General features: G+C 38.8%; 1 protein-coding gene across 1 annotated transcript in view; it reads right to left on the bottom strand.

Annotated features, from left to right (window-relative positions):
- Positions 1-6,875, bottom strand: part of kcnh8 (potassium voltage-gated channel, subfamily H (eag-related), member 8) — a 52,116-nt gene extending 45,241 nt beyond the window's left edge. Inside the window, exon 1 of the mRNA XM_079367611.1 lies at positions 6,609-6,875. Within this exon, the coding sequence (XP_079223737.1) occupies positions 6,609-6,684 (76 nt within the window). The 5' untranslated portion in view covers positions 6,685-6,875. The remainder of the gene's footprint in view (positions 1-6,608) is intronic.
- Between the last annotated feature and the right edge of the window lie 6,804 nt (positions 6,876-13,679).

The raw sequence follows: 13,679 nt of genomic DNA, 5'->3' as shown, positions 1-13,679 counted from the left end.
CCCAGGTGAGTAGTACAATAACAAGGTTTGAGAGAGGCACAGATTACAGCTCTCCAAAGCAAATGGAAAAGTGTACAAAAGATGAGTGAGTGTTTGTGCTACCTTGTCCACACACTGTTTTGTCCCAGATTTGAGGGTTTAAAATACATTCAGAAATGCTCTGTACGCACATTCAGCAGCCCCAAGACAGCCTTGTGACACCACCTAGAGAACCCCCCTGAGCTATTTAGGGCACAACAATTCATATAATAGTTGAGTAAGCCCCAACAAAAAAAAAAAACACACATAGAGGCGGAGAGATGGAGACATAAGAGAAAGAGGAATGTGGTGAGGTAGTATACGTCAGAGGGACATAGCAGGGAGGAGAAAAGATGGATGACAAAGCAGGTGAGAAAGTGAAAAATGAGAGGAATATCGGAAAGGAAGGAGAGGCAGAGGAAAATACACCAAAGCAGACAGACGAGGGTGGGAAAGGGACACAGGGTGGTGGGGTGATGTGAGAAGTTGAAAGCAAATTGAGATAGAGTTGTGAGAGGTGGAATGATGAAAGATGGAGATGGAGTATGGAGAAAATTGGTGGAGAAGTGGAGAGATGGATGGAAAAACCTCCTCACCTCTTCGCCAGAATTTATGCCGGCCTCTAAGAAAAACTGCTACAGGCCAGTCACATAACCACAAAATGTCTCTCTGGAGCTACCATGGTAACTGCAGAAACACCACAGCAACCAAGGCTACAACTGTTCAATTTGACAAATAGATAGTGATTCTGATTCAACACACTGGATTATGAGATTAACATCACATAACACATAACTGCTCTGTTCCAGCAAAGTGTAGGCTGTCTATTGATCATTTGTATTTCTTTATTTACACACACATCCAGGACACATACACAGGCTCCCACAGCTATTCAGACTGTAGTAATCCATTCAAACCATATCAGTGAAGAGAGAAAATCATTAGCCAAATCCAGAGTCTTAATCACTTTCTTGGGCTCTTTGTCATAAAACCCCTCAGGCTCTCACCAACTGAAAAATTACACCAGTCATTACGTCCTTGTAATTTGCAAACCCCCTCCTCTCCCCCCCAACATTTTTTCATCTCCCATTTCTCTTGGCCAGTCATTCAACTTCCATTGTATATTTCCCATCTTTGCTTCCTCTAAATTTCTGTCACACACTCAATCTATGTCACAAAATGCAATCCTCTTGTTTTAAGTATTAATTGAATCTAAAAATGGCCGACTTGGTCGGGATTTACGTTGCTGAAACCCTGTTTGTCGATCGTTTTGGACAGTTCATTAGAGACGGTGATTAGGGAAGGCAATCTTGCTAATTAGGCGGTTTAACAAGGCAGAACGTCCACGTTGACGCTGAGGCTCTCACTCTGAAGTCCCAAAGTTAGGTGGAAACAGACCGGCCACTGAACTGTATTAACCAAGCCTATAATCTCACAGCGAGGACAGTGTTTTGTCTGTAAGTTTGCACTGATAATGGCAGCTGTATCATCTATATACTTTGTCAAAGCCTTTTTAAAGCCAGAGGGTCCTGCTGAGTTGCTAATAATTCAAAAAGCTCATTTATATTTCTATCTTATGCCTTTAGCTATGTTGGCTTACAGTGAATGAGTAGGCAGATTCGGAGGATCTTGTTATTTGTAACACAACATGGAACTGAAGATGTTGTAGGAATCAGCCCTTTCTTGATAATTCAAATTAAAACGTGTTTTCTTGAGGCACATAATTATTGTTTAAGTGTACAGAACAGAAGCAGGCAGCTATTTTTATCCCAAAAAGGGCAGATGGACAAAGGACTAATTGGTGCAGCATTGACTTAAAAAGGCTAGACATTCTTCTTTGGAGTTGGTGAAGATGTACAGAAAGCAAACGGGAAGAAAGAATATTAAACTTGGATGCTATCGTAGCTCTGTCTGCTGGAGTTTTACAGGCAGACATTGAAGCTTAAAAAAAAATTATATTACTTTATATACTGAATTTTGACTTTACATAAAGTTGCCCTTGACCCAGAGTATGTAAAAAATCAATGTTGCCAACTTTAAAACCGTTAACATAGCTAGCATCCAAACTGACAGCTAGCTGGTAGTAACGCTGACAAAGGCACTTTTATGCTGAAACACGTCATTTGTGGATATGTAGACTGCTGCTCTACATAGATTATAAAACTTTAAAGGACATCAATGTGATGAGTTTTTGTTTTTTTAGCAAGTTGATACTATCCTCAGCCAGTTACCTTTAGAGATTGGGCGAAGATCTTAAGTAAATAGTATTTTCTTGATTAATGCTTAAAACGTTTTCTTGGTGTGCATCACAGCCTTTTAGGTGTGTACAACAGCAGGCGGCTATATTGAGCAAGAAAAGAAAGACACTTAGTGTGTGACTAATTGGTGAAGCATTTAGCTAAAGCATCACATATTATTCAAAGGCATCAGTTCTATAGTGTTGATTAAGAACAACAAAGCTGAAAGGAAAGTACATTCTTCACTTGAATGCTAATACAGCTCTCCGTTTGCTTTGTTAAAGGTTTTTTCGGGGGCTTTTTTATGCCTTTATTTAGAGACAAGACAGTGGAGTCAGAAATCGGGAAGATAGAGTATAGTACTAATCTTCTGGTACCTTGTACTTTGTTCTATCGGATAAAGCACATCTCAATCATCCCAGTTTATTTTTACTCTAAAATAAAACAGATATTAAGTGGGCTTTGGAGAAAATGGGAGCAGCAGTGCCAATCGCGCACCAGCAAGTGAGGGCCCCTGTGCACCCTGCAGCACTACAGTCAATGATGATTGATTACTCCCTTGCCGTCTCATAACTGCACTCATTACTTCTCTCACAGTCAATCTCTATCTGAGGACTGTATTAGACCTGCCTTTTCACAGTAGCATAATCTGATGATGTGCAAACTCTCTATTAAGGCAAAGTAAAGAGCTGCTGATGTTTTTAATACAATTTGACATATGTAAGGCTGGATAATCCCACCTGAATAGACCAAGTTAACTGTGCTTTAATAAACCTGATTGAAACATTTGTGCGTCAGCATGTGGCCTGTGTTCTCCAGACTCAGTAATTAGCTCCCTGGGTTTTCCTTCAGTTCACAAGGTTGCTGGTGAGAGATTAAGCCACAGGGAGAGCAACAGTGTGTACTCTTCTCTTGAGACAGCGGACTCTGATAGCGTTGGCTTCTTTGATTGTGTGTGATTACCTAGGTATACATTTCTAAACACGTGACAGAAAATGGCAACGTATGGGGCTCCACAGCCACTTTAAAGCCTAAATAGATTTGATGATGCATTTCAAGAAAGGTAGTTTATCAGTCGAGTGGAAGCTTCTGCTTTAGTACCCTTATGCTTAAAGACAGGAAACACAGACACACAGCTACACACTTATACACACGATACTTATAAAGTTCTGTGACACAAACTTGTTAAGTGCTCAAAATTTAGCATACTTTACTGTTTCTTCTTGCTTTACCCTCCCCATCCTCTTCCTCTTTCCATTCGCTCTCTCTCTCTCACACACACATAAACACACACACACACACACACACACACACACGCACACATCAACTCAACACACAGCTGTTCCAAGTCTCAGCATCAGTGATTGTGACAGTAATTACCTATCTAGTGGAAGTAGAACTAGTGTGCATTGGGAGCAAGAAAATAGCTATCTGGAAGAATGGTGCAGGATGGGGAGCATGCAGCCTACACTATGGAGACTTTATACAGCCCTCTGTTACAACTGCAACACCATACCGTCTGCTTAATTTGGTGGAAGGAAAGCCCAATATGGTCTCCGTTTCCCAAATGAAGGCCGTCATTGGCTGACAGAAGGAAGAGTCAGCAAGTATTCCAAGTTGCAAAGAGACTGCAACAATGATCACTTCAGAGATATAAAAAGATAGTTTCCCAGCCACAGAATCTTATGGATACATTTTTAATATATTTTCAGGAGGTTTACTAGCTTCATGGAAAGTTGATGACTATAGCAGATTTAAACTCCTGCATTTAAATACTCAGATGGAACTGTATAGCCCTTTAAAAGCCTTTCTGACAAATCAAAAATAAACACAAGATGTTGAATTCTACAAATTGTCTTGCCGCTTGTTTTAAAAAGGCAGGCTGATGAAGAATGACCTTCAACTTAAATGATATCTAAATGCCAGTAGGGGGTGACTCCACTGTTTGGAAAAATAAATCTGATTCTAAATTATGAAATAAAATATGTGAACATTTGAAGGTATTCCTACAATAGAGCAATTAAAGCATGGCTGCGATAGGGCTAATCAGTCATTACTATGGCAACTTGTCAACCAGGACTGAAGATGTACTTGTGTATCAAATCCAAAAACCAACATGGTATTGGAAACAACTCCAAAAGTGCATTTTTATAACTTGATTGTACGTCCAATCAAAGTCTATAATGCAGCTTTAAGAGAATATGAGTAATTATTGGCTATGATTGACAATTTGTGATTTTAAATATGTAGCTCACCACTAAATACGCTCGTGGTGAAGTGTATGGTGGACTCATGACAGACAGTATCACAGAGCAGAGCTATACACAGATTCTGATATGCAGAGATACCTTTTGAAGTGGTTTCTGTCAAACATGGATATGTAATTTAAAAAAACGTTACTCTTATATACATTTGATGTCTTCTCATTTCATAACATGAATTTATCTTGAAAGCTTGAAATTATAAAGTGTCTACATTACGATGAAGTCACGGCTAGGACAACAAGCCTGGGTTTGCGTTTAAACGATAATCTCTCCTGTTATTGGCTCTGTAAAATGTATCCATTTACAGGTTACATATAAATGTAGAAAGCCTGGTGCAAATCAGATCAAGTTAAAGACCTGCCTATACGTTCACTTTCATCCATTGATCATTTACAGTTTCCAGGTCTCACCCTCCCCCCTGGGCTACAAATGACGTCAAAAGGGATCACATAGCAGTAAACTCAGCACCTCCCTTATAGTTCCTCCTGGCCAGACCATCACACCTAATTTGTCCAGTCAAGCTCCGCTGCTTCCAGTCTGCCCTGTCTTGCAGTTCAAATCCGGCGTTCATTTTCTCCTACCTCACAAAAAAGAAAGAAAGAAAGAAAGCCACTTGTGCAAGTAGCGATACCTCTTCAACTCTCCTGTGTTAGAGCAGAGCTCCTGTACAGCCGACTCCATGTTTTTGCCACTCAATGTAAAGCCTGCTCTTACTCATACAGTAGGGCTCAACCTAAACACTGATCCATAGAAATGCAAGACTACAGAACTACTTGTTTAGATGACTGGCACAAAAGTATGCAAAGAGTTTGACAATCAATGGAGAAAGGTCATTAGTTTAAGACTCTCAAATAGGAAAATGTGTTGCTTTTCTTTGTATAATGGACTTAACACTTCGTGGTTGTTTGAAACCAACATTTGATAACATTGTATTAGTCTTCAGATAACTGTTAGGGGCCTTTTCACTCAATTTTTAAAAATCACTTTACATACCTAATGATCAATTAAGAAAGTGAAAAGGATGAGTCAATAAATAAATACTGAGTTGCAGCCGAATATGAAACAGAAACAATATAGTTATTGGGAAAAAAACCCCCCAAAAAAACAGGCACAGTATCTAAACCAAGCAAAACGTATCAAAGTGTTCATGTATGCCTAGAAAACCAAAAGAAACAAAGATCTAACCCATGAATAGCAAACTCTTAAAGGCCCAGGGAATGGGTGGAATACAGCTCAGCTTAATAACACTAAACGTGGACAATCATCATTACATCATTGCAGCTCTCAATGAATCTCCAAAGAGTAAAAGAGATCTTTCATTACTGAAAAAGAAGACAACTAACATGAGAGGCGAGAGTTCAGACAAAAGTTGTCTTTAGATAGCCCTGTGTGGTGTCTCAGTCTGGGAAAGACCTGCTGTAATATCGCCTCTGACCAATTAGTTTTGATAAATGCTACGGCTGGTGTGAGAGAGGCGGGAGGAGTCATCAGCCCAAAGAACAAAGATGATAAAGGTTAACCTTAAAGGACACACTGTGTGGACAACTCAGGGAGAGGGGAGTTTGATACACAGGTGTGTTCATTAAAATAAACATGACACAGGCAGTAACTTGTGAACAAGTCGTCCAGATGTGTTGTATGTGCAATAGCTGGGAGCCTGTTAGTGCCCAGTTAACCCTTTAATCGCTATATGTGGCGCTGATGTTCCAGCACCATGGACAGCGACAGATTCAGCCTGGTAATTGCTGTGGAAGATTTCCCAGCTTCTCTATTACTTTTAAACTGACATTATAACAGTGAACTGAATTACAGGCAAGTGCAATTGCAGCAACAACAGATGTGCCGATTGTATGGAGGCTTCTGTTGTGTACATGAAATTAAAATGTAATTTCCATCGACGACAAAAAAATATATATAATCCACTGATCTTTTTTTTTGTATTTCTGCAGGTTTGAAATTGACTAAAGATCTCCAAGGATCAAGTGCAACTTGCTCCTTACAAACCAGAGTGAAATCAATCAAAGAACTTAACCCATACATCAACAACAATTGATTCAATTGTATTCAAAATAATTTAAGGCAAACTTACGCGTGCCATCAAACCGTGTGGCTATAGTGTCCAGAAACGTGTTCTGCGGCGCTAATAATCCCTTCATCACAGGCATTTTCCCTGCTTGATACCAAAGCCCCCATCAAAGTTACTGAACAGAACGTGCAAGTCGTCCAAATGTATGAGCTTCTCCCATTTAAGCCTCCGGACCTGTATGGAGAAGGAGCTATCCAGTCAACTCAGCACAAGGCGATCACCAGTCGGTGGTGAGTGCACGCAACGCGCGCACTCGTGCGCCTGGAGCTTGTGTCGCGTGTGTAAGCGACAAGAGGAGACGAAGTCCACAGGTGCAGTTCAGGTAACAGCCAGGACGACCGTGAGAGCGCGAGGCACCCTGTCAGCAGTGCCATTATTGTGCCCGTTGGATTCAATGATCGTCTCTCCACAGCGCGCAATGCTGCCTGGGAGGCATCAATCACTCCCAACAGCAAAAAGATGAAAAAAAAAAACAACAACCCTGTGATTAAAGCGCAAACAAGGAAGCTTCAGAGAGTAAGGACTTAGTGACATCACAAGTCAGAAACACAACTTCAAATTAAATACAGTATACTTCAATAATCAAATGAAATACCTTTGGAAGCAGTGCACATTTAAAAATGTTTTAAAGCATGGTTACCTTTGAAACTTTTTCATGATACATTGCACAATATAGTTTATAAGATCGGGATAACTTTAAATAGCCTATAATTAAGAAGCGCATATCAACGATGCGAAACACTTGGAAAGAAAAAAAGGTGGTTTGACCAAACATTAAGCCAAAGAGAATGGATAGGTAATATCAGACTAAAACTAAACAGGCACAGCACAGTTTTAACGCTAAAAATTACACGCACATTGCGTTACATCTTTAAAACGGTGTAAATCTTATCCATTGGGGAAGATCTATGATGAAAAGTATCTTAAGTTTATAATCAATATAGGCTAAGTTAAGAATCCTTATTTTTGATTGACTCGAGAGAGGATACATTTTCATTAGCCAGCTTAAATAGCCTATGATCTGCAAACAGTTTTTTGGCGTTTAAGTGACCTGTAGTGGAACTGTAAGGGTGGATGCATAATTCGGCAGGATTTCAAAGTATTACACAGGCACATGCACAAGCCTTGATAAAAAAAAAATAGGATGGGGAGGGGAAAAGGTATTTTCACAACGGATGACAAACTGCTTTCGGGGATCCAAAGCTCATTCACATTGTTTTGTTTAGGAGTAAAATGGTCTGTACACTTACAGCTTTTCTCCCTCAAATCGCACAAAGCATGAGTACAGCTGGACACAGGAGCTCTGATTTGTTTTTGTTGTTAGTGCCACCCTACGGTTGTGTCAAGAAACGCCGAATACAAAACACCACAAATGACTGAACAACGTTAAACAGACACGTGCATTGTACAACACCGCCATCTTGTGGACGGTTTACTGCAGTGCTTACCTAAATGACGAACAAGTTTAAAAATACTGTACTTGAGAAATGTTTTTTTTAAAAACTGTAAGAGTAAGTAAAAGTTTCAATCATAACTATTGAAAGTTACATCTGAAAGCTTATATCTTAAAGTGAATGAAGTGTCTCACCTAGAACAGCCTCATGAAAAAATGAACTACAACTATTTTTAAACTAATTTTATGGCTGGATTAACTAATTATTTCACAAGCAAGCTATACTTAAATATGTGGGTGATGGAATTCCGATGTAGATAATGATGTAAATCATTTTGAAAATTTACTAAAATTCTGCCTCAAGTGATCTTAATCCCACCCTGTGAAACCTAAAGCTCCACTGTAAATCCATAAACGGGATATCACCCAAAGTTTGCAATTTCAAGCCTCATGTTGCAAGACACCTCTAGCAAATGACATTAAACCTAATGTAGTGTGTGAGACTGAGACACACACACACACACCCCCCAATACATACACACAAACACACATACACAGACAAACAAGACAAACACACACACAAACCCATATGCAGGCAAACATAGCAGACAGAACTAATCTAGGTCAATCCTATTATGAACAGTTCCACAGCACAGGACCAAACAGCAGAAGTCAAGCACTCCCACTCAGATCCTCCACAACAGTGAAGCAGCTGTTATGTCATTTAGGCAAGGTGAGGTCATCAGGTGCTTTAAGGCTGAGAGCTGTGAATAATACATTAAACTGTACGTGCCCACACATACACACATGAATCACATCCCTCAGGAAATTCAGTGTGAAACACAGAGATATACTTCCACAAGACTGTCAGCTAATAAAATTAAAACAGACAGCCAACACACAGCGGTGCATCACCTGAGTAATTAAGAGCTTAATGCATCATTTAAGCCTGATCACTGCTCTGAACACACATGCTGTGTGTGTGTGTGTGTGTGTGTGTGTGTGTGTGTGTGTGTGTGTGTGTGTGTGTGTGTGTGGGTGTGTGTGTGTGTGTGTGTGTGTGTGTGTGTAGGTGTGTGTGTGTGTGTGTGTGTGTGTGTGTGTGTGTGTGTGTGTGTAGGTGTGTGTGTCATAGAGGAGGTCACAGTAAAGTGACAGTGGAGTTAAAGTGAGTCATTGTTCATTACAGTGTTATCTCTAAACCAGCTTTATTCAAGCCTGCAAACATGATAATCACTTTACTCACATCTGTCTGTGTTCAATAGTCACTCAGTTAACTGAATGAGCAAATAAGATGTCTTATATAATCTTTTGTGAAAAATGCTAACTATTTGCACAGTCATTTAAATAAACATGTTTAGAGAGATGCTGTGGACAGGTGTAATCCGCAGATAGAAAATATACATCAGTCGAAGGTATATAATGTTGATATGTCAACCTTGACACAAAAGTAAGAATGGGAAACATTTTTTAAAAAAGTTTTAAAAAAGCCATGATTTAAACATCTCCCTCATCACATCCTTTTTGTATAGCACTTTTCATACAAAAATGTATTATAAAGTGCTTTTACATTGTATTAAATCAAACGCAACAACACAACTCTCCCACCCCACAATTAAAAAACTACGGTAAAATAACTAGATTAAAACAGGTACTGACGTTCCGAGGAAACACCCTCATTAATTCTCAATGAGGAGACACAAAGACTAAAAATGTAACAAAATAATTGAAATAAAACGAGATTCAGTTAAAAGCTAGACTAAAAGGTAGGTCTTGAGTTTGCTTTTAAAACGTACCGTTACTATCATCACCTGTTTATTTGTAGAGCTGTTTTAAAGCAAGACTGCAATGCACCAATTTGGACAACATAGATTAAAAAACAAAGAAACAAACAAACACACTAGTATTTAAAGATTGTTTTAAAAAGACTGCAAAGTTAAATCAGGTCAAAAGTAGACCCTCTCCTTGTGCATTTTATTCTGCTGCTCTCGTGCTACATTGTAAAGCTTACTACACTCTTAGGGGCCATTTCCGACACAGACAAGACTGTGAAAGCTATAAATTGCTTCTATTTTCACAAAGCTAATAGTTCATATTATATGTGTAGTATGTGCACAGTTACTTCCACCCACGCAGGCATACTGCTGTACTGCACAAGCCCTAATTAAAAGGCAATATGTCACATGTCATAACAGCTCCATATGCCCCTTTCTAACAATTAATCCTTTCTTGTATCTTTAGGAGGTATTGAACATTTACACAATCTTATCTGAAATCTGTAGGTATACAATCAGACTCAGACCTCTTTTGTCATAGATTTTCTGATTTTTATACCAAAAACACCTTAACCTGCGACTCTTATCCCGTATATGTGATATATGCATTGATACATTATCAGACAACGGAGACTACACACACCAAATATCAGGAGGAACCTGAGCAGACTCAGCTGCCTTCAAACCTGTCTCAGGAACAATGTCAACGAAGATATGTTTATTGTATGGATATTTTATATGATTGTAGTGAGAGGTTTCTGGGTTAGTGTGTTTCAGGTTGCATTTCAGGAATGCATTTTTAAAGAAAAAGCCCTGCATTCAGAATGAAGCAAATGTGAGACTTTTATTTTTTTGTTGATTTTTCTTCCAGCCAGTGTTGAAGACCCCGTGCCTCGTGGCTTTTTCTAAAGCAGACCTTCCTTAATAGTGTAGTCATCTTTTAAGAAGAATCTTATCCACTACACCTACTACTTTGTACTTTGTCTTTTTCAGCCTGCAAACCGCACATTTCTTCAGCATCTGACCTTGTGTCAGCGTGACATGGATTAAAAATAACTTTATAGATGAAGTCTATCTCGTAGCTGATGGCCTGGTTTGCTTTTGTAGGTCATATAGAGGCATCAGTTTTGAATTGAGTCGGTTTCAAACCAGCTCACAAACATCCTAAAGTATGTTTAAGTGATTATTCAAGTAAAGCACATCAGTAAAACACACTTAAGAGTATCAACATGAAAAGAAGGTCAGGACATTATTGGACTATTGAGGACGCATCAAGATGAAATGAGCTGAGGTAAATTGGACTAGTTTTATAACTTTATATACAGCGTGCTAGTAATGTCTCATAGTTTCTAACATTTGGTTTGGACCTTCTTTAATGGGCCACAAAATAAATGTAGGGGTGGCTGGAGATTATTAAAAAAATGTTTGTGCTTTTTAAACTTGTCATACTTCATACTATTATTTTAAAGCAGAAGAAGAAGCTTTGAGAGAAGACAATCACGTCTAACTGCTTAAAACAATGAGGCTCATATCTAAAAGGTAATGAACCCCATCAAGAAACGTCTCTATAAAAGCACAATCAATCCCTCTAATGAAGTGCAAAAGAAGTTAAAAAAATATATTTAGTGGATAAAAATAAAGAACATTTACCTTACGAGTATTTTACGATGATGTCTTTAGTTTTACCTACTGCAATATCTTTAGAATGATGTACACAGACATGTGTAAGTACATGTGGAGATGATAGGTCGTGTGTGTTTTGAGGTAAGATGTGTTGTTGAAGGCATCCGATCAGTCGTCTGGGAGTGTCCATTTTGCATTACGTGGTGTGTATCAGATTTGAAGTGTTTGTCTTCAAGAAATACTTCAGAAGACAAGTGTTCCAGAGCAAAAGAGAGAGAGATTTTCAGTTGGCAATCCATTTCCCCTTTTAACGCTCCAACATGATGCCTCCACCCATCTAATGGCAGCAGGCTCACTAACCATATCATGAGTTTATAATAACCACATCACATCCATGGCGAATGAGGTGGAATGAAAATCTAACCCAATTTGGAGAGATACACGACTGTGTGAGTCGTAGGGTGTCCCCTGAGATGAGGCTGCGATCGAGGGAGCTGTGTGCTGCACTGGTAGTGTGCTCTGTGAGCGTGTAATGGTCTTAATTATCATTTAGCATGCCAGCCTCAATGACGATGTATCAAGCCACTGATAAAATAGTAGAGCAGTGGGTGACAGATGGAGAGAGAGGAATAAAAAAAATCAACACTTAAAGGTACAAGCACACACACACACACACACAAGAAATACCGTATCTCTAAACATACACACAAAACTGTGAACTTACACAGCAGCATACTCAGTGGTGCAACTGAAGTTACACACATGCACACACACATTTCCATCCAGCTGAGTGACATGTCTCTCTCCGAATTAGTCACGATGAATGATGTGTAACCAGCCATGACTCGTTCTGGCTGGGGAGATAGCTAATTCACTTTGTTTAATTAGTCAAAAGTAGTAGAGCATGCTCACTCTCCCCAAACAGACACTCTTATTGCACAGCATCCACCCATCTCTGTGCCCATTCTCTCTGTAGAGAACACAGACCTGTGACCACATCGGTGGAACGTTTCATGGGGCGAGTCTGGGGATCTTTACGAGAATCAAGGATTTGTAACTCTTCTGTTCTTCTTCTACCTTCTCACAGCACACTCACACATTCACACTCACACACACACACACACACACACACACACACACACACGCACACAGACCACACTTGGCTTGGAGTTACCTTCTCAGAGATTTCCGCAGCATTTAGTGATCTCAGATCCAGAGGTGCAGCTCGTCTTCCAGTGACTGAACCGAGGATACTTGGTTGCAACTTCAGGATTCTGCAAACAGGACAAAAGACGTTTTCTATGCCAGCTGATTCAGCCTGATCAAAACTCTGAAGGTACGCTGATAAAAACGTTTCCTTTTCCCTTTTCCTTGAGGGCTGTTTTTAAACATTTTAAAGTGGAAGTTAGGGATTACTTTAAAGTCAAATGATAACCTGTTGTTAATATCCAACAAAGTTAAGAAAAGTAAAATGCAGTAAAAGTAACTAAACTCTATGCTACATATTTCTACAATATTTCTTCACTGAAAATATATACAATGCAATAATTTACTATGATGGCAATAGTATATATAGGCCCTTAATAACATTATATAGAATTATAAAATGTGACATAAAGTGTAGAGACCTATACCAAAATGTAGTATGTAATTGTAATGTATATTTTACTCTTTTACAGTGCGGCTGTAATTTTACAGTACAATATAAAGTGCAAACGTATAATACAATACTAAAACAATATCTCAAATACAACTGCTGCATTGCTTTTATATTTGTCCCCTGACAAGTTGCACTATGGTCTTTGATTACTGCTTTTATGTCTGTGATTTGTTGTCCGTCAGTTTCACTGCCGCCTGACAAAAAAAGCATTTGAATCCTCTGTATGTATATAAGGCAGATTTGACAAACATACCTCCCTGTACTGTGATATTTTACACGTAATTGTTTCATGCTATTCTGTACTAAACTGCTCTGATACATTCAGATATACTCAGGTATACTATAACACCATTACAACATAATATAATGTAGTATCTTAAATTTAGTATAAAGTGTATCTGAATAGTAAGAGATAACACCTTACTGTCTACTAAACTTTATAAAATACTGCACGTCAGTGTACTAATACAAAGCAAAATGACATTTATTTTAGTATAAAATTGTATATTCCATAGATTACATGCATTCAGCTTAAAAAAAACATCGGCAATGAAGGAAAGTATAATATATGTACTTAAATGAATACTGGGTCAATATAATGTACAATATGCATACTGTTTATA

This window comes from Symphodus melops, assembly GCF_947650265.1.
Source record: "Symphodus melops genome assembly, chromosome: 18".
NCBI classification, from domain to species: domain Eukaryota; kingdom Metazoa; phylum Chordata; class Actinopteri; order Labriformes; family Labridae; genus Symphodus; species Symphodus melops.
Note: the sequence above shows the minus strand (reverse complement) of the source record. Positions and strands in the feature narration are given on the sequence as shown.